The sequence below is a fragment of the Calidris pugnax genome, unplaced genomic scaffold (genome assembly GCF_001431845.1).
Source record: "Calidris pugnax isolate Ruff unplaced genomic scaffold, ASM143184v1 scaffold407, whole genome shotgun sequence".
Taxonomy (NCBI): Eukaryota; Metazoa; Chordata; class Aves; order Charadriiformes; family Scolopacidae; genus Calidris; species Calidris pugnax.
The window spans coordinates 742,298-767,640 of NW_015091179.1; the positions used below are offsets into that span (position 1 = coordinate 742,298).

At 43.4% G+C, this 25,343-nt stretch overlaps 1 protein-coding gene across 3 annotated transcripts in view; it reads left to right on the forward strand.

Annotated features, from left to right (window-relative positions):
- Window positions 1-22: 22 nt before the first annotated feature.
- Window positions 23-25,343, forward strand: part of POC1A (POC1 centriolar protein A) — a 66,803-nt gene continuing 41,482 nt past the window's right edge. The window contains exons 1-7 of one of the 3 annotated variants that reach the window (XM_014959454.1): window positions 23-72; window positions 8,739-8,823; window positions 12,846-13,017; window positions 16,291-16,470; window positions 17,627-17,734; window positions 19,090-19,205; window positions 24,526-24,659. In XM_014959454.1, the coding sequence (XP_014814940.1) occupies window positions 12,857-13,017; window positions 16,291-16,470; window positions 17,627-17,734; window positions 19,090-19,205; window positions 24,526-24,659 (699 nt within the window). In that variant the 5' untranslated portion in view covers window positions 23-72; window positions 8,739-8,823; window positions 12,846-12,856. Of the gene's footprint in view, window positions 73-7,266; window positions 7,367-8,738; window positions 8,824-12,845; window positions 13,018-16,290; window positions 16,471-17,626; window positions 17,735-19,089; window positions 19,206-24,525; window positions 24,660-25,343 lie in introns of those variants that run through there. The other 2 variants (XM_014959452.1, XM_014959453.1) reach the window with 2 other exon arrangements.

The following is a 25,343-nucleotide window of genomic DNA, read 5'->3' on the forward strand; positions in this document are numbered from 1 at the left end:
TAGAAGGTGTTCACACCAGCTCCACCACAGGACACGCAGCTGTCTGCTCACAGCAAGTCCATACTTGCCAAGGTAAAGCAACTAATTGCCAAAGCATGTCCCCACATCTTTGGACCCCATACACCTGCAGGCACAGCCACCCCCCACCACTTCCTGACCCTGCAACTCTACAAGGTTGCTCAGACAGGAGAAGGAAGCTGCAGTGGACGTGGTTAGCTGGATGCTATAGAGTTAATGCTGGTTTGAACCAGGGCTGCTCTGACTTTTTGCAAAAAGATTCATCCTTCCCTTCAGGATGTAAAGGCAGCAAATGCAACAGACACTTGGTTTTGTTCTGTGGTCAGTCCTGATCTTGTTGATCTGCCATTCCCCTCCGCAGCAGGGATGAGTGGTGTGGAGAGGAGAGCAGGTGGCCATCCTGGGCCTTCAGGAGGTGTGAGGGAGCATAGAGCTTTAGAAGAAGGACCAGACGGTTGCGTGCTTGCCTGTGCTGACCAAACTCAATACTGTCAAGAAGAGTTTCTCTAGAAAGATCTGTGTCCTCCTGCCCACTCTTCTCTCTGCATGGCTGGGCGTGGATCCTTTTGGCTCTTCCCATGTAACACTTTGCATAGAAACTCGATACCGTTAGCAGGGGCAGACTGACACCCTCTATCTGCAGAGTGAGGACTTCGGATATTTTAGGACAAAGATTTTCAACAAGATTATAGGCTTAAAAATGAAGACCAAATGTGGGCCAGGCCAGTGATCAACGTTGACTGGAAAGCAGCCCAATGGTGAGAGATTAAGAACTTGAAGCTTACTCCTCTAGCACTGTTCTGGCTGATAATACCATTCTGGTTTATCAGGTGGGTGGTGCTGAGCTGTGCAGCATTACCTGCTCTGGGCAGGCCTGCCCCAGTGCCAGGCTCTGTGCAGCAACGCCCCCGCCGGGTGCGGATGCCGGGGAGCTCCATGTCCCAAAGGTCTCAGCTTCGCTCTTGTGAACTCAGCTATCGTTCTCCTCGTGCCCGTCCCTGTGCACTTTGGTTCTGGGTTGACGCAATCGTGAGTTCAGCCAAGTCTGAACTCCACTCACCCCTGCAGGCAACAGCAGAGAAAGTTCAGGGACTGAAAGCAGCTGCCTGTCCTTGGGCAGCAAGATCAGCAGAGCTGGGGCCACCTGTATTGGGAGATAAAACCAACCTAAGTGGTCAGAGACAACTTCTTAGATGCCCAGAAAGCTGCTGATGGGATTCTGGCTGGATCCAGCTTGCCAGGATTTTTCACTCTGAATCCTTCTCCTCCTTTAGGCCAGTTCTGGAAACTGTAAGCATCTACGAGCTCCCTTCCCTCCACCTCTCTTGGAAGGCTGAAGAAATATACACCTTTTCACAGAGAGTAGCAGTACATTCCCCTGGCCCTCCCGGATATGTCCTGGTGACAGTATTTCTCTGTCCCCTTGGCACCTTTCCACTCACCACTTCAGCTATATGGGTGAGCAGTGAAAGTAGTTCAAATCACTTGCAAAGACAAGGCAGCAAATAAAATACAGTCTTGCAATTAACAGGGTGCTTTCTTGCTCTCTGCCCAGCACATGCTTCACAGACAGACAAATTTCCTCTTAGTGGCTCGAGCAGCTCCAGAGCCCGGGCTCTGCTGACCCTTTGCTTTCCAACAGCAGAGCACTCCTGCATGCCGAGTGCTGGGGAGGGGTGATGGGCTCCCCATGACCATCAGCCTTTTCCACTTGTTGCTATAATCAGCTCATGTCACCTTCTTCCCTCTTTTCAAGGCTCTGATAACAAGCACCTAGGACAGCCAGGTGACCTTTGGCTGAGGTTCCTCTTTAAACTCTGGTAGCTTTTGCTCCATTGCCTAGTTGTTACGCAGCAGCAAAGATCTGCTCTGATAGTCTGCTCCCCTCCCCTTTCCCCTCTTAACTCACGAAGGATCAAAGCTCTCTGAAGGTGCTTGAACAAATTTGCATTTAAGTCACTGAGAGAGATTTTACTTGAGGAAAAGATGATTTTTTTTTCTCCCATCCTTTTCTTAAATCGGTAAGAAGGGAAAATAAGCACAAAGGCAGGTGGGAGAAAAAAAAAGTGTGCTATAAATAAATGGGTTTGGCACTCATGGGAGGGCAAAATCACTAGTAAGAGAGAAAATCACTGATGTGGCAGCAAGCTACATCTTCAGCTGATGTAAAACTTGTTCTGAGAGGGCTGCTAGCAACTGGGAGACCTGGCTGTGGTTGCTGGTTCCATCTTAGCTCCTGAGTGTTGCCTTGACCAACTCCACATCTCTTGGTGCTTCCTCTGTAGAAGACAAATACTTCTTCCTCTTCGTTGAGAACCTCAGCTTTTCCAGGAAAACAATCTCATCGTGGCTTTCTGCAGCCTAGCATACTGTCCCCCAGTTGGCATATTCTTAAAACTGCAAAAGTATGTATCAAGATTGGTGTGCTCAGCAGGTTAAATATTAACAGGACACGTGAGGACGCAGGGTTGCAATACAGAAGTGGTAAACATTCAAGTTAGTTGCTAAACTTAGCCCAACTCACTCTAGCAAGAAGTTCAGGGCTTTCTGAATTGAGCTTGAAGTCAAAGGTTAACTGTAATTTCACGCAAGAACGACCCACCTGAATTCTGGGTGGGTCTGATGCTCTGCAATAGCTTTGCTGCCCGTGGCCACGTGCTGCCTTGCAGCGTGCGGGGCTGCAGCCGTGGCAGGGCTGGCAACTGCCCTGATGATAGAGGTGGCAGATCCTGGGGCTTCTGGTCACTTCCTGGTCACACAAATAACCCCAGGGAAGGACTTGCTGAGAATTACTATATATTGTCTAAGTTGCAAGGTAGGAAGTGGTGTTTGAAAGAGGCTCTTCAACGCTTTTTTCCCCCCAGAGTTATGGTAGTTTTAATGAAGAAGCCGATTAGTTTGGCATGATTCATCTTCAATGAAATCACGTTGCAATCTTCAACGCTTTTTTCCCCCAGAGTTATTGTAGTCTTAATGAAGAAGCCTGTTAGTTTGCCATGATTCATCTTCAATGAAATCACGTTGCATTTTATCCAATTTTCCGCCTTATTTCTTTATCTTCGGAAAACTGCAGGCTGGACGAGGCCTCAGCCTGCCCTCAGGTGGTCATTTGGAGAAAAGCAGGAGTCACATTCCTGGCCGTGTCTCTTCAGCCGGTGGTGACACCAGGTACTGCCCGTGGCAGCACATGGGCTGAGGTCCTTCTCCCTGGCTGGGGCGTTGGGAGGAAGCTGGCTTCCGGGACCACGATTTCTGAGGGATGGAAAAATCCCATCCTGCCCAAACCCAGGGCAGATAATGTCACAAAGACATTCAGATGCTGGGACAGAGCCTCACCAGTGCTGCCCTGGCTGAGCTGGGCTATCTGGAGACCTTGTCCTCTCCACCACAGGACCTGACGTGCGGCCATTGCTCCTCAGGGCCTTTTTGTTCCTCAAAGACCTTGGCATGAATATTCTTTAATTCTTTTGACATTTGTTCTGGGCTGCTGCGGGTGTGAATGCTCACCAACGGGCTGCTGTTTGCTCTGGCTGTTGGTGTTGCGCAGTGGCACCCCAGGGCTGAAGAACTGGTAAGTGAAGTAGCCTTTTGACATTTGTTCTGGGCTGCTGCGGGTGTGAATGCTCACCAACGGGCTGCTGTTTGCTCTGGCTGTTGGTGTTGCGCAGTGGCACCCCAGGGCTGAAGAATTGCTAAGTGGAGTAGCCTTCCATGTCCACTACAGATGCTGCTACTCATCTAGAAGGTGGGTTGGATTTTTTTTTGGGGGTGGTAGAATCTTTCAATAAAAGCAAAAGTTCCCATTTCCTGCCTTCTTAAGTGGGAGTGCAACCACACTGTGTTTCTGACCTAGTATTTCTCTGAAATGGCTTTTACAAGGCTTCTTCAGCACCTCGGGCATATCTTTTCTGTGTTCTGGTTTATTTCCTTGCAGAGAAAGAAAAGCTAATAGTCAAATGCCAAAGAATTTCATGAGGAACAGCTTAAGCGATGCTGGAACACTGCTTCAGATTTATAAATCCAAGACCCATAGGGATGTGGGCAGAAGGGGCCATGTCTGAGGGAGGTATGTTATCTCTTCAGACCCAGTAACTCAAAGGCCAGGAGAAAGGGAGAGCTTTTCACAGACAAACACTCTTGAACCAGCAGACTGTCGGCCACGGGATGGCAGTGCAGGAGGGAGAAGGAGGGATGGCTTCCCTGAGAAGCACAATTGATGGGATTGTGTTTACAGCTCCATGGCAGCCTGGATCACACCAGTATTGGTTTGCTGTGGCCATGAGAGACGTCAGTAGGCTCAAGAGACAACATGTAGGCAGTGACTGTGGGGCCTCGCACCGATGTCAACCTCAGCAGGGATTTGGGTCTTTTTCCCACTCACTGGAATCTGGTGTGGAGGTGCTGGGAGGTGCACACGGCGTCCCCAGGGAACAATCACAACTGCTGTGAGTGCAGCCAGCACACGCTGAGACCAGTTTGATGCTGTTGGCTAATTTAGGGGGGAAAGAAGTTGCAGCTGGTGGTGGGAGAGGTGTGTTTGGACGTTGCTCAAAGCAAAATGTCCTGGCAGATAAGGAAAAGGTTTGAAATTTTCAGCTGTTCCACTTGGCTCTGCTTTTCCTTAGGAAAGAGAATGGTTTTTAACCCTTCATGAAACAGCTTTTCAGTTAGAAATACTAATCTTAAAGATGAAAAAGCAAACCAGCTGTAAAAGGCACAAATAGGCATTTAAACAAAATATATTCTTTTTCTGAGAACTGGAAAGCTTGGTTGCTTGGGCTGATTCACATTAGGGAAAACTCTCCCTTTCTTGCTATCAACTAGGAATGGCAGCAAAAGTAATTTCTGGTCCAACCTCAGTGCAGCTTGAAACGTGTCTTGTAAAGATCCTTATTGCTTGGCTATACTCCCCAGAAGCACCGTGTTAGAGCCCATCCACTCCCCTACACCATAACAGGCAGGTTTCAACAGCAAAGCCAGACCTGTGTAAATTTGAAGTAGTTTGGTAGCTCTGGAACAAAACATGAAGGATTCCTGACTCCCCAGAAGCACCGTGTTAGAGCCCATCCACTCCCCTACACCATAACAGGCAGGTTTCAACAGCAAAGCCAGACCTGTGTAAATTTGAAGTAGTTTGGTAGCTCTGGAACAAAACATGAAGGATTCCTGGTGTGTTGGATGAAGCTGCCAGTTCCTTAACTGGAGAAAAATCCATTTCAATTTTAACCCAATTTCATTTTAAACCAATTTCATGTAGTAGAACAAGCTCCCTCAAAAAGAAGTCACAAGGCCTTCAAACAAGTGTGTGCTCTGCATTTATGAACAAAGCAGGAGTGATTCAGGTAGTGTGACCAGGAACATCTCCTGCCCAGAGGATTATGAGGAAGGAACGCAATGTTTGACAGCCTGAAAATGGGCCTGTAAAATACAGGCAGGAGAACTATGTGCAGTTCTGCTCTTCTTGGACTTCAGCACAAAGTTAGGAAACACATTTCCTGCCGATGTGGTAGGAGCCATGCTGGGGAGAGGCGCAACAGGATGGAAAATGCCATTTTGGCAGTGGCGTGGGCAATAGTCGATGTTATCAAAACTTGCAACTGGTCTGTGCTGACTGAGGAGAGAGGCCAGGACATAACGTCTAAAATTACAATGGTAGATAGTTATTCATGCGCGTGAGGTGTCCCAGCACCCCAAACGCGTTTTTATGCTGTGATCTTACACCCTTCAAGCGTTCAGGTGCAACACGATGTGACTCATCACTTAATCATAGGGAAACTTTGCAAAGTGACTCTCTCTGCCGCATTCTTGACACGACCAGGACCATCTCCTGCCCAGAGGATGATGAGGAAGGAACGCAACGTTTGACAGCCTGAAAATGGGCCTGTAAAATACAGGCAGGAGAACTACGTACAGTTCTGCTCTTTTTGGACTTCAGCACAAAGTTAGGAAACACATTTCTTGCCGATGTGGTAGGAGCCATGCTGGGGAGAGGTGCAACAGGATGGAAAATGCCATTTTGGCAGCGGCGCGGGCAATAGTCGATGTTATCAAAATTTGCAACTGGCCTGTGCTGACCGAGGAGAGAGACCAGGACATAAAGTCTAAAATTACAATGGTAGATAGTTATTCATGCTTGAGGTGTCCCAGCACCCCAAATGCGTTTTTATGCTGTGATCTTACACCCTTCAAGCGTTCAGGTACATGGCGTGGGCAATAGTCGATGTTATCAAAACTTGCAACTGGTCTGTGCTGACTGAGGAGAGAGGCCAGGACATAACGTCTAAAATTACAATGGTAGATAGTTATTCACGGCGCGGGCAATAGTCGATGTTATCAAAATTTGCAACTGGCCTGTGCTGACCGAGGAGAGAGACCAGGGCATAAAGGCTAAAATTACAATGGTAGATAGTTATTCATGCGCGTGAGGTGTCCCAGCACCCCAAACGCGTTTTTATGCTGTGATCTTACACCCTTCAAGCGTTCAGGTGCAACACGATGTGACTCATCACTTAATCATAGGGAAACTTTGCAAAGTGACTCTCTCTGCCGCATTCTTGCTGCTTGTCTATTGATGCAGACGCCCCTGGAGCTGGTTTTGCTGGGAGTTACTTCAAGATGCTGGGAGGGTTTCACAGCTGGGTCAGAAGGGCCTGGACACTGCTGTTCTCTCAGCTGTCCAGGGGTGTCCTTCGCCCCTCACGGGCACCTCTGAGCTTCACACAGCACAGGCCTCACACCCCGGGCCCTCCTTTAGCTTGTTTTACTTAATCAGGAACTAGTCTCCAGTCAAATTTCACTACCGTGGCAGCGTGTGACGTGAATCCTATGTATTTCTAAAGCTAATACGCTTTCAGACTGCAAAGACTGATTGATGTAGCGGCGGAGGAATCTCCTCACAGCGGTGAGGGCCCTCAGGACCAGCTGTGCTCGGAGGAACTGACTTTAACGTTGTCCAGGGGTATCCTTCTCCCTCACAGGCAGCTCTGAGCTTCAACAGCACAGGCCTCACACCCCGGGCCCTCCTTTAGCTTGTTTTACTTAATCAAAAACTAAAGCTAACACGCTTTCAGACTGTAAAGACGGATTGATGTAGCGGCGGGGGAATCTCCTCACAGCGGTGAGGGACCTCAGGTCCAGCTGTGCTCGGAGGAACTGACTTTAACGGCTCCCGTGCCTGTAATGGCGGCTCCCTCAGTGGACAGGCCCCGCCCGCCGCCGGAAGTGCCCCTGCCCGCCCCTTCCGGCCCGGCGCCGCGGCCCCTTTAAGAACGGAACCGTTGGTGCGGGGCGCGGGCGGCGCGGGAAGGGAGCTGCGGTGCGCGGGGCTGTCATGGCCGCCCGCTGCCTGGTGAGGGGGCGGCAGCGCCGGGGGTTCAGTGGGGCTGGGAGAGGAGAGGGTCTGGGGAGCCGGGTGGGGGTCTGCTGTGGCTCAGGGGTGTAGCGGCGCTGAGAGGGGCCCCGCCGGGGTCGGGTTGGGGAGGGTGCTGTAGTGGGGGCCGTGGCCTCTGAGGCTGGGGGGGTGCTGAGGGGCTCTGGCACTTTTGGGGGGATGTTCCTTGGGCTTGGGGGTTGATGGAGTGTGGCCCTTGGAGCTGTTCTGGGGGAGCACGGTGCAGGGTTGGCGAGGGGGGGATGGCCCTGGTGGTTTGGAGGATGGAGGGAGGGAGGCCTGGTGCTGCTGGGCTGGGCCGTGCAGGGAAGGGCTTGGGGGGTGGTGGGGAGGCAGCTTGGGAGGTTTGGGGAGGGCTTTCTGCTGCTGGGGGTGCGCTGTGCAGTGGGGGCTTCCCTGGGTTTGGGCTGTGCGGTGGTCTCATGCAGTTGGGGCTTGGGAGGAGTTGGAGGCAGAGCTGGGCTTGGGGAGGGGAGTTCAGTGCTGCTGGGGTGGGCAGCTCCGGGTCCTGGGGTGCTGCCGCTTGTTTCAGCAGGCTGGGAGCTGTGGTCAAGTCCTGAAGGGGAGCAGGTTGCAGCCTCGGCGTGTGCTGTGGTCATCTGGGTGACAGGGGAGCTGGCTGATGCTTGGGGTTTGGGGGAGCAGGTAGGCAGCAGTGGGAGGTTGTCCGGGAGGCAGAATGCTGTGTGAGTGTGAGAACAGGGACTGAAGGCTAATCAGCCTGTTCTGAACTCTGGAGAATTTTCAAGTGTTATAACCCCTTGTAATGGTCCTCTCAGCCCTTACCTCAGGATTTGTTTTGTCTTTGTAGTGAGGTGCTGTGTAGGGATGTGCTCTACTCTCCAGCTGTAGGTGAAGGGTAGTGGGTCAGTCTGTTTTGCTGCAGTTCTGATTCTACCTGCCTATTTTAATAGGTGTTGTAGGTCTTGCAAATTTGTCCTTCCTGTGCAAACAGTGACCTCTTGACTACCCAGGCTGAGAGGAGCAAGTGGCAAGTCTCAGAGCAAAGCTGAGCTTGATGGCCTGCTCAGGTGATCATCAACATGACTGATCTGTCCCAAAGTCAGCTTTGGGGTCTCTGCACCAACAGCATGTTGTTAAAATACATGAATGATTTGTGCAAGCTACTCAGGATCCAGGGTGGTTATCAGCTTGGATAACTGGCTGCTTTTCGAGTTTTTTGATACATTTTCTGTTGCCCGATGTTTGTATCTCTATCCAGTTTTTCTGGTATAAATATGTGGCTTGGTTCACTTGTTGTAGAAACAAAATGGTTTCATTGTGCAAAGATGATTCTTAGCTATAGTGTCTGAACATTCTTGTCTTTTAGGAAGATCCATCCCTGGAGCGACACTTCAAAGGCCACAGAGATGCTGTCACTAGCGTGGACTTCAGTCTCAATAAGAAACAGTTGGGTAAGCTCTCTGTGCTCTGACAGCCAGATGATAAAGAGCGAGCTTCTCTCCTTTAGGTAAATGGAGGGAGCAGTGTACATACTGAGCTCTACAAGCACAAAGAACTTATTTTCATGAAAAAAATGTGGAGAATTTCAGGATGAACAATTCTGTGTGCTTTGAAAAAAAAATCCTGTTGTTGAACCATAGATGTGTTAGATTTTATGCATCCTGCTAGAGCTTTAGGGGCATCTACTGTCACGTATTGTTTCATATACCTTGCTTTACCACGCAGTCAACTTAACCTTACATCAACAAACTCAACCTTATGGTTTTTTTTTTCTCCATCTTCCATATCTCCCCTTTAGACAGTTACCTGTGATTATGGCAAGGCATGTGTCACAGTTGCTATTCAGTAATTCACTGTGTGTGCAATGAGTAGGAACCAGGAGGGTTTTGGGGTCTTAGTGAAGTCACCATTCAGTCTTTGTAGCACGGTGGATGTGGCTTTGGCTTGCAGAAATCATAGTTTGAGGCAATATATCTGGTAGGCAGTGGCACAGTAGGCATGAATAAATAGAAACACAGCAGCCTAGCAGGTACTCATACTGTTCTGGATCTTGAAACCTACGCAACGCTCTGGAAACTCCAAGGAAACGAAAATGAATCACACTGTTTTGGACCCCCTCCTGTTGTGAATGTCAGTTTAGGATCCTACGCGACTTTGAGGTAGCAGCAATTTAAGATACATTAACACAGAATTAGATTGTATGATTTTTAACAACAATCATCAGCCAGTTATCACAGTAATTTAATAAAATTTGCTGTGATCATCACAGTGGCTTAGTTAAAGATTTGAAAATGGCACGGCTCACCTGAGACTTGTGAGAGTCAAATCTCACACACACAAACATGAGTTTTATGACAGTTTCCTAAATCAAATTGTACAAACACACACACAAATAGATGTAGAGGTTTATCTACAAATCAGGTGTTTCTTTTCTGCAGATTTGGTACCAAATGATTGAAATAGATCTATACTCATTCTGTTTCCTTCGTCAGTTTCTGTCAGCTGATGATCTGAAACTCCTAACTCTTATCCCCATGTCAGCTTCTATCAGCGAACAGTCTGAATCACGTTGTGAAGTAGGGGGTAGCAACCTGCTTAGATCCCAGAGAGCTCCAGAGGGCCTCGCTTTAGGATCGATTTTTATAGGGTTGTAAGATGATTGATTTGGTCAGTACTTTTCCATTGTGGCCACAGTTCTTGTCCACTGATCTTGGCAACTTTCAGAGTGGGCTTGTGTTGCAGGCAGGAGGAGTCTCAGGTACATTTCCCAGGCAACAGGAGTTCCAGGTGCAATTAGGGAGTCCCTAATTGCCCCAACTCACTGTACATGCACTGGGACAAGAAGGTGCCAGCTTGTCTTCACACACTGCCCCAGCAGGGAAAGTCAGAAAGTGCCAGATTGTTTTTGTTGCAAGCGCACTGAGTTGGGACAATGTTGGGCCCACTGCCCTTGTAACTCAAGGAAGAGCAATGTTGGCTCCTGTTGACATTGCTATGTGGACTGGGGTCTGCACCACCACCCCCTCCCTGCTCCTGTTTTTATTGCTCTCTGGTATCTTTTCTTTTACAATTCCCATGTCTTTGATTGCAGAGAAAGCATTCACTCTCCTCTGTGTTGGTAACTTTGTTTCTGTATCCCTAAAACTCCATTCAGTCAGCGCAGATCCCTGTTGTGTGAGGGTGCTCTGAAGGTAATTTAGCATTGCTTTTGATTGGCCTTTCGTAAGTAGTACAGGGACCCTTGCTGCCTCCATGTAGACCATGAAATAGTTGATATATTTACTAAATGAGATCAGATAAGAAAGGGAACAACTTCTAAGAATTTTTCTTTTCCAGGTACTGTTGAGTCTGTTGTGTGGTCTTGACTTACGAGATTTGAAAGTTCTTGTTCCCCATTTGGCCCCCAAAACTAAAACAACCAAGCCTAGAGGACTCACTCTTTATTCCATTAGATTGCTTCCCCAATCCAGTAAGGATAACAGTTATTGCCAACAAATTGCATATAAGCAGTATCATTCTAAAGTGCTTTATTGAGATGTCAGAGCATTATTTTTCTTAATTTTTTAAACATTAGTCCTGGGTAAGCTGTGATATTGCAGCTTAATATCTTTGCCAGACAACGACAGTATAGTTACGACTAGCATTCAAATCTCTTTATGCTATGCCATGAGCTCAATCTACTTCTGCGCAGTTGTCTCCCCTTAAATTTTAATATCCCTAAGGAAAGATGTTGCTTGTATGAAATACAAAACCAAACAAAAACAACAATTAAACTGGCAAATATGTAAAGTTTTTGGTTTCCCCTTAGGGGACATGCATAATGAATGATCCTGTTTGAAATGGGCATATATTAATCCCAAATCAATATCAGAAGAGATGACTATTATATTTTTGTGTTGAAATGACTGTGAAGTATAAGGACACTTCCAGCAAAATCTATTTGATATTTTGCCATAACACTAATGAACTGAAATCATCTTGTAATAATGATACCACCATGTCAGAACCTACCATCAAACTGATCTTTTTTTCTAGGAACATCTTAAGGTCTCCCTGGAGATATGTCCCACTTGGCACTTGGTAGAGAGATAGAGATGCAGCTTGGGTTTGTTGGCAGGCTGAGATGCGTGTATTTTGTAGGTTTTCCACGGCAAATATAGAATTTTCTGCTATTTAGGCATTAAAATTTATTTGAAGGGGTATTTTTACTGTTACTGAGACTTTAAGTTGCCACAGGCTCTTTTACAGACCACTAGGGTCCCAGTCCTACAGACTCCATGCAGTATGGGGGGGCTATAGGGGATGAGCAGCTCTTCAGTTTTCACTGCACAGAGGTGATGATGGGACCCAAGCAAGGGAGTTCTTGACTGAAGTGGAATTTACTCTGGCATTTTTGTTGCCTGGTATTCTTGGTGGGGACTGATACGGCTCCTGTCAGATAGGGAGGGGGGTGTAGCTTGTGTGAAGTTCAGTGTGGTGGAGAGGAGTTGTCAGTTGTGCTCTGGGTGTGGATGTAATGTGGACCTGAACTCTGCCTTCTACTTAAGTCTCTTTCCTCCTCCTGCTGAGAGAGATCCTGAAAAAGCAGCATCTGTCCTGGGGGATAGCTGCTTTCCTGTAAGTAAAGTCTTTGACCTCTGGGGTTGCCCTCCAGCCCTTTCTCTCCTTTCTTTTCTTTGGAGCATGCCTTTGCCCTCTTCCACCCTTTTCTAAGAAGCCCAAGCGTAAAGACAAGTTGTGGTAGTTGTTGGTTGGTTGTTTTTTATTCCCACAGGACAGTATGGAAGTGGGCATGAGTGAAAGAGTTGGTGTGAGTAGATGGAGGGGACCCCAGCTCCATCCATATTTCCTTCAAGCCTCTCATGACTACTCTCAAGTCCTGCTGGCTTCTCCTACTATTAGCAAACTAAACACTGCTCAAATTTGCGTTGCAAGCTGGAATTTTTCATATATTGTTAAGAAATGCTGAGCTGGCTTTGATCAATGTTTTGCAACGAGGGAGAGGTGGTGGAGGGAGATGTAAGTGGGTTGCCTTTAAGTCACCAACTCACAGGGCTTCTCTGCTTAATCTGTAGTGTGTTACTTGATATTTAACCTGCTGCAGCCCATAGCTGCCTCTGCTTCCCAATAAAAAAGCGATGAGAGAACCTTCATTCACAAACCTTTTCAGTGGTTCCTTAGTGTATATTTATTTGGAAGAAGTTTTGTAACTCGTGTGGCTTTTTGTCTCTGCAGCTGTTGTGTGAACTGATTCTTGGAACTGAAACTGTCAGCTCAAACCAATGCATAACTTTCTTTTGTTTTGTTCGAATTACTAATGAAATATAAGTATGCATGATATTGGTGAAGCTTAAAGGACAATGTGCTTGAGATTGCTGGAAGCTGTGATGGTGAATTGGGTGTGAAATGTAGTTTCAATGTAATTGGAGGAGAATTAAAGCAAGTTTGTTTTGTTTTTTTAAAATTATTTCAGCAAGTGGCTCTATGGACTCATGCCTGATGATCTGGAGTATGAAACCTCAGATGAGAGCCTATCGCTTTGTGGGCCACAAAGATGCAGTGATGTGTGTTCAGTTTTCACCTTCTGGTCACCTGGTGGCTTCAGGCTCCAGAGACAAAACAGTCCGTTTATGGATTCCCAGTGCGTAAGTATCTCTTCCCTTTTGTCTCTCTTTTTGTGTTTTAAATGTGGATTTGGAATTTCCCTTTGCTTCTTGATAGCAGTTCTCCAGCTATGGGACTGGGATCTGTTTGAAGGAAAGAAGAACCCTTTTATGTGGCACCTGTGAGAGAGGAGAGGTAATTTGCTCTTGAAATTGCGTTGGAAACAAAACTAAAATCCTTTGCAAAGCTTAAACTCGGTATAAATTTCCTATGTTAATATAACAAGATGCTAACATAACTCATCCATGGTGTGGTGTTGGATTTTTCTTCCCCTTCCTTTCCTACTTTTGTGTAGTGACTTTTTTTGTGAGCTTGCATGTGATTAACAAGAATTTACATGCCCTTTCACTACCTTAGCCATCTTAATGAATCACTCCATTTTTGAGTAGAGGGTTTAGTTGCCTTAACTCATTAACACTTGGCAAGTCCTTGGCAATCCTTGGCTGAGAGACCTCATAACTTCTGTGGTTTCACTCTGCGATGCGTTAAGGGATATGTCTTCAGCAAGGAACACTTTGTTGAAATATGACACAAACAGGAGAGAGCTGCAGAACTTCTGCTTGAAAACTTGCTGCAAGTAACAAGTAGCTTTTTGCAGCTGAGATGCATAAAAGCAGCTGTCAGGGTTTCCTCTGGTCTCCTGGTTGCCACATGAAACAGTTAATTGCTTTTTCTGAACGGTCAGGAACATGTAAAGGTATTTGAGGTTCCTTTGCTTGCGAGAGGTTGTAAATTGCTACTATCAAAGACTAAAAGATTGTGTCCAGAAACAGACCTGGTGCTTATGGTGGCAAATAAAAAGGATTTTAAAAGAAACAAACAAACCCAAACCATGCAAAAAACATACCCCAACTCCAAGATAAACATGGCACTTCAGGTACCTGGGAAAGCTTGTTTATTCTAGTTGTTTATTTTTTTTTTGAGTTATTCTGCTTATGATTACCCATTGGAAGCTTTATTTGATGATCTATTAAACCATAAGTAACCTCTGTCATAGAACTGATAGGTTCTGAAAGTGACTTTTAAAATTCTGTGATAATGTTTGCTAGAGTAATACCCTGCTCTAAGTTAAACTAGATTGATGTCCCTGTTTTCCCCCTACCCATTAATCATCGTGACACTCACCTGAAACTGTCAGAATGCCTGAACTCTTGGAAATGTAAATTCCTAGCACTCATTTCGTATTCAGATTGAGTTATGCATCTGGGGCAGATATGCTATTAGTCACATGTGACAAAAGTATAGGCCCTGCTTCTTGGGCAAATTCCATTTTATCCTTTAGCTACAGAACCACATAATGGTGGAGTGACTAAACAGTAGATATGATAGAAATTGCATAAAGTTAAAACTTAATTTATAGTGAAATAAAAGCAAAATATGCAACTTGTAACTTCAGTTATAGTTAATTTCAGTTTAGTAAAGCTTTCCTGGAAGAAATTATCCAATGATGTGTCAGCATATGTTATTAAAAGGCACAAGGTGGATTATGATTGAAACTTAACCGTACTGTTCATCAGTCTCCTGTAAAGAGATTAACAGTGTCATTTTGCCATCTCCAGAGCTGTGTTGCTGCCACAGAATGGTGAAAATAAATTGCAGTCTAAACTTGTTAGATTTCTCAGAAGCCAAACCATAAATTTTAAGAAAGGGCCAGGATGTGATAGGAAAAACTGAACTTAAATGATATGTTGGGTGATTCTACCTTGGTTGCTTAGAGATGTGAGCTCCGTGGTGTAAGTTGTACCTACGGTGGTCACGTCAGAAAAGGGTGAGTGTGGAAAGGGAGTTGTTACTGTTGTGGCAGTTGTCAATACCTCAGTGTGTGACACCTTTAGTCTGTGTTTACTCAGTGTTCTTTGTCAGTTTACCTTCTCTAGGTAGAACAAAAAAAGAGCACTGAGGTTGAACTAGGTTTGAGACCTCCAGCTTGCTAGGTTTGCGCTGTCATTAAAAGGGAAGGGAGAAGCTCCTCCATAGTCTGTTTGTGGGCCAGGACTTTATTTCCAAAGAATCTGAAAACTTGCAGTCCCTTTCAGGGGCGATATGTTACTGAAGGAGTTAATGTTACACTGGTGTGTGGATTTTTGTCTTTGGGATTTTTTTTGATAAGCCGTGCTGTCAGAATTTTGCGATTTCATGTTTCTGCATGAGTTTTTGTTAGTCTTGAGGATGTTCTATGGCTTTGGACAGAAAGAAAAACTTTCCTTAGAAGTAACCTTTATTGTTCTTTGCCTTCTGGCAACTAAAGGATTAAATAAAACTAGGCAGCTCTGACCTTTTCTGAGGAGGGAGGGAATATTACTGGAAGAGATATAGTATTTTGATTTTTGGCCTTTACAGATTTAGCCTCAGTATAAAACCTGTTAAATCCTAATGGAGAAGGGAGGAAACATCAGTGTCTTTCTGTTGTTCTTTTCTGCCTGTGAATATGGAGCTCCTGATAGTACAGTACATGCTGGAGATGTATTTTGGACTAAGAGTCCCATATACCTGTTGGATCTCTAAATATATTGTGCTTTGGATGTCTAAATATGTCTTGTGTTTATTTGCCAGAAGAATGCCTCTTGCATGTGTTTGGAAATGATGGGTAAAGAAGTAACACCTTATCTTCTGTCTTGCCTGGCTCAGTTAAGGGTAGCTTGCTCAAAGCTGTGTAACACCAGGCAAGCCAAGTTCAGTTGTTGTTTCTTGTGTGATGCCACATGAGAAGGGTTCAGCTGGAGTATGGACTCTTACAGGAATGGCCTGTAATAGGGAGGTGGTTGCCTGTTTGGCTCTGTCTAGATGAATGATGAAAACACCTCCCTCCTCACCTGCCTTGCAGCAAATGACCTGGTAACATTACAGAATCTCAGCATCATCTTTTATATTGATGTTTCTATAAATGCTGTTTTTAAATGGTTACACAAACTTAACAATAGCATTTTTGCCCCTTTATAGGAAACATGGGTTGTTTGCTGTTGGATTGGGCTCCAGTATTGAACTGGATCAACTGGTTTTAGCTATGTATTCTGCAGCAAGTGAGCTTTGAGACGTCCTGTTTTCTGTCAGGTTCTCATGTCCAGTTTGTTGCAAGCTCAAGAAGTGTGAATTTGTTTGGGGTTGATCATTTTCTTCCTAATGTAAGCCCATGCAGTTCCCATAGAAATGCTGGTTAATAGCACGCTCAGCATATGGGAGCTTTGTGTTTTCAAGTATATAATGTCTTTGCTGTCCTGTTGTGCAATTTTAAAGTATTCTTTCCTTCTGTGTAGCAAAGGAGAATCTACTGTCTTCAAGGCTCATACGGCAACTGTAAGAAGTGTTCATTTCTCCAGCGATGGCCAGTCCTTAGTTACAGCTTCTGATGACAAAACAGTCAAGGTGTGGACAGTTCACAGGCAGAAGTTTCTATTCTCACTTAGTCAACACATAAACTGGGTTCGCTGTGCCAGGTAAGAAGGGCTTTCTGACAAATAAAGGTGGGGATTTATCCCTCTAAGCAGAGACTGAGTATCATGGTCTTGTGTAACACATTTCTGTTCAGGGTGATTCAGGTGTGTCTAGTGACTGAAACGTACTGCAAACCTGAAGAGAGATCTCTTCAGGATAATAGTTGTGCACCCACTTTGTGTTTCTTCAGTGATCTTTGTCAAGCAGAGACTTTCCTGCTTAATGATTTGTTGTGTTTTGCTTCTACCTCATATGGAGGCTTCTGCATCTTGAAGCTGCCAACAGAAGCAAAATTAGACATTTATAATATCATTATTTCACCTTAGTTACTTTTAGACTTGTCATGTCTGAAGTTATAAATGCTCACCTGTGCTCCTTTGAAAAAGGCTGAAAGTGCTATCGTAATAAAAAACATCATTTCCTGATAACTATCTCAGATTTGGTTTTCAGTTGTCCATCTCAGTTGTTCTGAGAAATTTTTATGTATATATGCATCTAGGATAAAGCCATAGTTTTCTCTGTTGGTGAAAAGTTCCTTATAGTTCTTCAATGTGACGGGGGCAGTGACTATATATATATATATATATATATACACACACCCTATAGATGCCCACAGTATAGCAGAAAGAATGTTTTGTTTTTCCAGTATAGAGGATGATGATCTCTGGTTAGGGACTCAAGTCCTGATCCTGTAAAATGTATCCCTCTGGAGAGAGATATTGATCTGTCTTGTATATGAAATTTTGAGGTAAGAGCTTAATGCTTTTTCTAAGACACTCGAATGATGAAGTTTGTCCTGCTGCTGCTATTATCTTGGGAGCAATTATATTGCTCTGAATGCTTGTGGCAAGGGTAGGAATTGTTTTGAGTCAAGGCGTGGAAACAACTCGAGATGTTCAAATTGAAACAAGGAGGACAGATCTTAAGTCAGTCTCAAGACTTAATGGGCTTGTGGAATCAGGGGGAGTTTGAGGGCTTATTGCTTGCTGGTTTTCCCCTCAACTTACAGTGACTGAGTCTTTAGGCCCACTGATTCAGTGTAACTTCTTGAAGAGCAAGGTGTGTTTACCAATGTACTTTGACCGCTGGCCAAATCCAGTTGACCCCTTACACCTTTTGTTTGGGGGCACTTCTTAATTGCTATAACTCTTGTTTTAGATTCTCTCCTGATGGACGATTGATAGTGTCAGCCAGCGATGATAAAACTGTCAAACTGTGGGATAAAACCAGCAGAGAATGCATACATTCCTTCTGTGAGCATGGGGGGTAAGTACCTGGTGGGGCAGGAGGACCAGCCTTCCTGTGATTTCTGAAGTGGGGATGCCTGGTGAATGTACACCTGGCTTTGTGGCTGCAGTCAGAGGTTCTTGTCCTGCCAATTGCTTCTACCTCTTAAATAATTGTTAGCACCTATTACAAAAGCAGCCAGCAGAGGATGACATGCAAAAAGAACTTTCAGAATTGATTTGACCTATTTATGGCTTCTCCAGATTGCAACCTTGAGGGTTATATTTCAGTAACTGTCCAGCCTGTCAAGCCTTAGTTGCTTGATTATTTTTGGAGATTCTTAAATTCTTTTTCTTCTAGCTATGTTAAGCTTTTTTATTTTTCTCTTGAGTTGAAGTAAATTAAGAGCAGAAGTGTACTGGCAGATTGGTACTCAGATGCTTTATTTCATCCTCAAATTTCTGAATAACAAAGTTATTCCAAAAACCACTTCGTATTTGGAAAAACAGCTGTGGAATTGGGATTGTTTTCATGAGAAATATTGAGCCACAGCAAAAGTTAATTTCTCCAGAAACACAAAACAAGTCCTTAGAGAACTGGTTTCTTCCTAGTTTCTTGCTGCATTGAATTTCTAAGTACGAAGTTGTGTTCTTTCCAGGCAGTATACAATGGTATTAAGACAAATTGAGACAGTGTTATTTTATCCAGTGCTTTTAAGAATATAGTTTGTCCAGACAACCAATTTAAATACCTCAACTCCCACATTGGTTACAAGATCTCTCAAAGGATAATTTATTTTATCCAAGTTCTTACGTGGCTTTGAGGAGTTATAAGGTGCTCTTCAGTGAAGGTTCTGAAGGTTTTACTGTACTTGTGTGTGCAAAATAAAACTTGATTGCATATAGGTCCAGAGAGGAACTTGGTCTCAGCCTCTACAAGTGGCATTATATGATTTTAGGCACAAATTCAGTTGAGTTCCATCTTGAAAGTAGTTAAGTGTGAAGTGTAATATAAGAAAAATATCCATTCAGTCTTGTACACACCATTCTAGAAATCCTGTTAATTTAATAGGAGACACATATTATGCAAACATTAAATGAGCACTTGAAAATGTTGTTGTGACAGTTGGATCCATCAGATTTCAGGAGGCTTGTGTCTGCAGCTCCTACAGTTTGTAATGCAAAACATTGAAGACTGTGCTTAGATATAATCATGCAGTCTACTCGGGCTTATTAGCGAGGTCTTAAGAGAAATTCAGCAATAAAAACTTCCACATTAACTCCTCCTTTCCATATTGTTCAATGCGTCATGACGTAGCTTCCCTTCTCGAAAAGACCTTTTTGATCTTTAGCAAGAGTTGAATGTTAAACAATTGGATTTAACTGCAATTACAGGTTTGTGAATCATGCGGATTTTCATCCCAGTGGTACGTGCATTGCTGCGGCTGGCACAGATAACACAGTGAAGGTGTGGGACGTTAGGATGAATAGACTTCTCCAACATTATCAAGGCAAGTTAAGATATTAGAAAAATCAGACCTTTCCACGTTTTGATATGAATTGCTCTGAAATCCAAGGACTGTTTCTCCATCCTCTGCTGCTTTTCCAGAAAGGCACTGGGTTAGGTCTGCCAGTGGAAGCCTTTTTTTTTTTTTTTTTTTTTTTTTTTTTTTTTTTTTTTTTTTTTTTTTTTTTTTCCCCACCAAACATCATGCTTTGCGTTGTGTTAGCTCCAAGACTGATTCTCATAGTTGGTGAAAAACACCTCTGTTCTGATTTTTTCCTCCTCTGCCCACCCTCAAAAAGCAAAAAAGCCACGATGCTGAAACTATGCACACCCTGCGACATGGGACAGGTGTTATCTGCAGTGCCACTGGGCTTGTTTTCACTGTTCTTGAGGAAGTTAGGTGTAGTAAAAAAGATGTGGCCTTTGCCTCCAAGTAAGCCTAGATGAGGAATCGGATGCTTTCCAGTGAAGCAAAAGTTTAAGGTCTTCATGAGAAAACTAGGAGGAGTTAACAAAAGAGGAAAATCAAAATCAAGCAACTGCAATTCTATACCATGATCCGTGTTTACAGCTCTCTTTCCAGTATCTGCTTTGGTTTTCAGCTTCCAGAATTAGCTTTGACCTTCTTACAACTTGTCCAGGTTGGCTTGTCCTTGGAGTAGCTGGCTTTTATATTTAGAAGTCTATATCTTTTTTTTTTTCCTCTTCACCCTTACCTTCAAAACGGCATATCCTCTCCTTACCTGTTCTTGTCAAACTGATTAGTGCTGCTATTTGGTAGAACTGGATAGAAAAGGGTCCTTTCCCATCCCTGCAAGCTTCTTGGAGTTTGATTGTCCTGTCTTGTGCATATTAGCTGCTTGAGCCTAAATGTAGCTTTTCTTTCCTTTGCTGTTAACAATTTTTAGGGCTACTGTACTATTTTGTAAATCCATACATTCTCAAGCAGTTTCCAGTACAGATAGCTTATTAAACTTAATTTTGTTAGCTTTTCATGAAGACTACTTCTGGCATGATAGTAAAGCAGAGAGAGACGGGGCTGGAGCTTGGTGTATTGTTCTTTCTACATCAGATGCTCTCAGTTCCTGCTGTGGCAGCCACACAGCTGAACACCAGGCAGAAAAGGCAGAGTCTTAAAACAGCTTGCAGTTGATTCCTGCTAACTTTGCAAGAGACAAAAATTGAGTACTAAATTAAAGCTGTTGGTCCTCCTAGCTTTGTGTAACTAGAATTGTTTTCTTAAAGTGCTTTTGAGTGTGTATCCTTTTACTCACAAGGCAATGGAAAATTTACAGGTTCTGTAGTTTCTCTCGATACAGAAAGGCAGAAAAAGTATAGTGATGTTTAAGGAGCAGAGGACTTCTGTTTGTCCACCTTCACAACAACCTGTGAAAGACTAGACCTCCTCTAGTAGGTAAGAGCGATGGGAGTTACCCATCTCAAAGCAAATGCAGATTGTCTGCAGGGAAGCTGTTAGGATTATGAAAGTCCTTTGGGTACCATAAAAAAATAAGGAAAAGCTCACCAGAAAGAGGTTGCTGTGGAGCAAAAACAGGCTGTAAACTTTAGAATACTTTTCTAATTCTGCTGTACATAGAATGCTGTTCTTTTGCTCTTTGCATGTAGATGGAAACACCATTATGATCATCTGATCTGACTATTAAGCACTGATGGTGATGCCACCATCACTGGAACAGGGATCTTTCTTGTGTAGAAAAAACTGCATATTCCTTATTTAACACCAGCTTCCTGCTTCTGGGTTGTGTTTTATTCCTGGCTTCTAAATGTGGGGTCCTCCTCTCGAGTGTATTCTCCCTGTGTAGTCAAGCACTCTTTGAACTTTTTTTTTTTTTCAACTGTAGACCTGCCTGAGCTCCTTGAACTCTCATATAGCATGATTTATTTTTTTTCTTCAGTTATTCTTAGGGACTCACAATCACTGCCGGTTCTCTGATAGTTAACAAAATCTAATGGAAATGAAACATTTTGAAGAGTTCTGTTCATCGGTATGGAGGTGGTACAGTTACAATCATGAATACTGACGTATGAGTCTGTGTAATAAGTATTGTTAACTTATGGCCGTATCAAAACTTGGAAATGCCTTTCTGAATTCTTGTTGCTAAAATAGGTAGCGTTTTTAAATACTTCAGCAGTTCCAGATTTTCCTCTAACCTACTTTATCAGCTTTTCAACAGTGGCAAGACCTGCAGTGTGTGTTTCCAGCCACAGTATAACTTGGCTCAAAAATCACCTCTTCCTGCTTTCCACTTACTGCTATTAAATTGTCCAAATCTAATGTCAGTTAGGTTGGCTGACAGATTTATTTTTTGTATCTTGAAGTTATATATTTCCTGTGTATCCCACCCTTACTGAATGGCATTTTAGGCTCGCACCCTTGCTATCTAAGTGATCTTTTCCTGTTATGAGTGTTATTTTTAGCAGCTACTGTGTAAATTCTAATTGTGTATTAGACTTTGGACTAGGAATAGTGATAAAAGACAAAGAAACCTAAAATGCATACAGTGGTAGGTGTTTGCAGTCACATCAAGCCCCTGTGGCTGCAAACTGACATATTTGTAGTGTGTTCTGGAGATGTGTTTGTAAGTCTTGCTCTTCTGAGGGGTTTATACACATGCCTTTTGGTAAATTAGATTTAGTTTTGTGGCTCTCCCCTGTGAAGCTGCTCTCTCAGGCCCACTAGAGGGCATCTCCTCCCTCAGTACCTGCCTGTGCTGCCGGATTTCAAGGGAATCCATTTTAAAGATTTGAGTTGCATCGAGGAGTTAATAGATAAGTAGCCTGGCCACAGACGCTTGCATTAAAGTTCAGTTGTTTTCAAAAACTGGTAAGTCTGTTGCTTTTTTTGCCAGGACTTGTTCCAGCTGTGACATTTGTAAATAAAAGTTTGCAGTTGGCTTTCCAATTCCAAACTGTTGTGTGGTGTAGTGAGATCCTTTTTTTTTTTTTTTAAGCTGAGTAAAGGATGCTCTGGTCACGTTTACAGGAGAACAGACAGATGCTTTATTCACTCTTCTACTTGGCACTAACTCTTTTTGTACAGCAGATCAGCCCCCTACAAAAACAGACAATATTTATTGCATGATGTTTTTTCCCTGTGAAGAGTTGGGGTGTGTGCACGCTTCTATTGCACATCTACAGAAATGGCTAAAGCCTGTTTTTTTTATATTGATGTTTAAAAAGAGCAATTGGTACTTCTGTACAGTTCAGACAGAGCTGGACTGTGGTTATCTCTTGACTGGAGACTGTGGCTGTGTCAAGTTATCCTAATTTATCTCCTCAGTGGTGGTTAAGCTGTTGCATTCACTGATAACTTTCCCAAGTCTGACAAGACTAATTTTATGTAATGTTCAGTCACTATAGGCTGGCATGACTCAATTTTAGTCGTTAACCCTCTAGTTTACGTCATTTAACTGGCCATTAGTTTTTCTTGAGCTTGGCTGGCAGAAAGGTAGGCTTGTAGCAACAAGTCACTGGGAGATGCCATGTTGTGCTGCACCAGACTTATTGTTTACAACATGAAATCAAGGGAGGTTGCAGGATGTTTTGGAAAGTTTTTGGAAAAGTGTTGTGAATGGTCTTGTGGGGAGGCATGAGATGGTTTGGCAGAAGAGAGATGAAGCTTTCTCTGAGCTGATGACAGCCAAGAACTCCTTGGGCACAGAAGCTGCGACTGCTTACACGGCCATGGTCTGTGTGATTTCTTTCCATTATAAGAAGGTTTTTTGGTAAAGCTGGAAATACTGTATTCACTATCTGGAATTTTGAAGATTAACTTCATCTATTTCTGGTTCCTTTCAGGAACCTTTCTTAGTTGACAAAATGTGTGCTGTCTGAATATAGACACTAATGGGGTGAGGAACATTGCAAATAACTCAGAATATAATTTTTCAAAGGAGAAATGTATTTAGCACTCTTTAAGGAGGAAAAACTCCACGTAGACTCTTTCTTCCTTTAATAGTGTAGTATATAATGTAATACAAGGCTGGGATGGGGGGGTAGAGGAGGATTTAGCAGTATTGACTAACAAGAATAACTATTCAGAAGTTATCTGTGAGTTAAGGTTTTCTTCTGTGTGTTTTAATAGTCCAGGTCAACAGGAGTTATGTTCTCAGAATGTAAGCTGAGGTATCTAGTGTTTCTGGGAGTTTAAAAACTAGATGTATTCTGTTTTACAATTGAGCAAGGTTGTTTCAGATTTCTGCTTCAGATCTGCATCTGGAAAAGATAATATTTGGTTCTAGTGTTTTTAAAATTGTGAGTGTCTCTTAACTTGCAGTTTGGATTTGGAATGCACAGTAGACTCTGTAAGGAATATAAATTTAGTTGGGGAGAGGATGCAGTGGTAGATTTGAGACACTAGAACATTTGGAGGGTACATAATATAATTAAGAGTAATTGGATAGTTAAAACCCTCTTCAAGCTTAGTTTTAATATTCTGTAGTGTCACATACGCTCAGAAAGCTGTGCATATGTGAAGTACTGCATGTTCTCATAAATAAATATGTTCAATAGTGAAAGTTCCGGTAGAGGAAAGAAGCCCTGCATTAGGTAGATGTTTAATGTTACAGTGAATTTAAAAGTGTAGCTAGACTTCTTTGCTAGAGCATTTTCTTTAACTCTTCTCAAAATAACTCAGGCTTCATCATGATACAGGAAGGATTGCTTTACTGGAAGTTCACTCTCTTGATAGTTTATCTATTCATACTTGGTTTAAAATTTTGGTGGTGAATTGGATGGCTGAAGGAATAATGCTTATACTGGACCATTTTCAAGTTGCTGATTCTTCTTTCCTAGTTCCTCTGAAACCCAGTCTTGGTTAGAGTCGGGTAGAAAACCGAAAGAACTTGTGTAATGCCAACTTTGAGTTTCTTTCATCATGATTTCAGTCATCTTAATGTACCAGCATATAGATTATATTCTAGAACCACTTGGGAGAGAGAACAGGAGCTCCATGGTAGTAAAATATGTCAATGTCCAGCTCTTTCACACAGTCATATAGCTCACTTGTGCATATAGTTAGTTTTTGGGGCCGCACTGGAAGCGTAGGCTTAAATCTCCTGGAGTAATTGGCAAAGCTTCCTTTTTCCTTTCAATAAGGTAGTGCCTATTTTTACAAGAATTGAATACTGCCCTTTTTCTCCAATGCTTTGAAGAGTTTTCGTGGAATGTTTTCCCCATAATAATTTTCCTGTTAAACTTTATAACAGAAGATTGGAATGTGCTTGTACTTTATTTTATTCTTTTGACTTGGGCTTATGTAAACTGGTCTCGGTGACTATTATGTATATTTTTTCCATCTTTAGTGCACAGTGCTGCAGTAAACAGTCTTTCCTTTCACCCCTCTGGAAACTATCTGGTTACTGCTTCCAATGATTCAACTCTTAAAATTTTGGACTTGCTAGAAGGAAGACTTCTATATACTCTTCATGGTCACCAGGTGAGACAAAGCCTTTTATACAGCAATGTACAAACTCATAACAAACTGGACAAATTTACGGTCCAGCTTTTCATTGTTTGTGGCCAAAAATCCTTTGAAAACTTCTTTGTATAAAACAATGATGATAGTACTAACAATAATTTTTGAGATCACGACTCTTTTGAAGGGAAGGAGCTAAGGCAGGAATGAAGAGGATGAGAAAACAAGGCAGAAAAGGGAGTTCCTGGACTGAGGATGCAGGTCTAAGTCCTAAGGGGCACAGAGCTGCACCCCAGACTCCAATCCTGGGTTTGTTTTGTGCTCTCTGTACCACGGCTCTGACTTCCTCTCCAGAGTGGTACAAATAACACTTGGCCCCCTGACTTATGTGTTATGAAGATAAACACTATTCAGCTGAGAGGAGGCTTGGGGGGACAGTAGCAGTAAAATGGAGGAAATACATTTTGAGATGTGATTTGGGAACATGTTTCCATTTTGTTAATAGCCTGAATTAAATAATTGAAGGTGATAAATGCTGCTGGTTGGTTAAGTTTAACTGATTGGCCAATTAATATTATGCTGCTGGATGTGTTGCTTGTAAGGTTAATTATATGAATGCTTGGAGCTCTCTTTTTAAATGTTAAATGAAAATAAATAGCCTAATTTCCTTGTCCATGCTGTGTGGGGCTCAAAGGCATGGAAAAG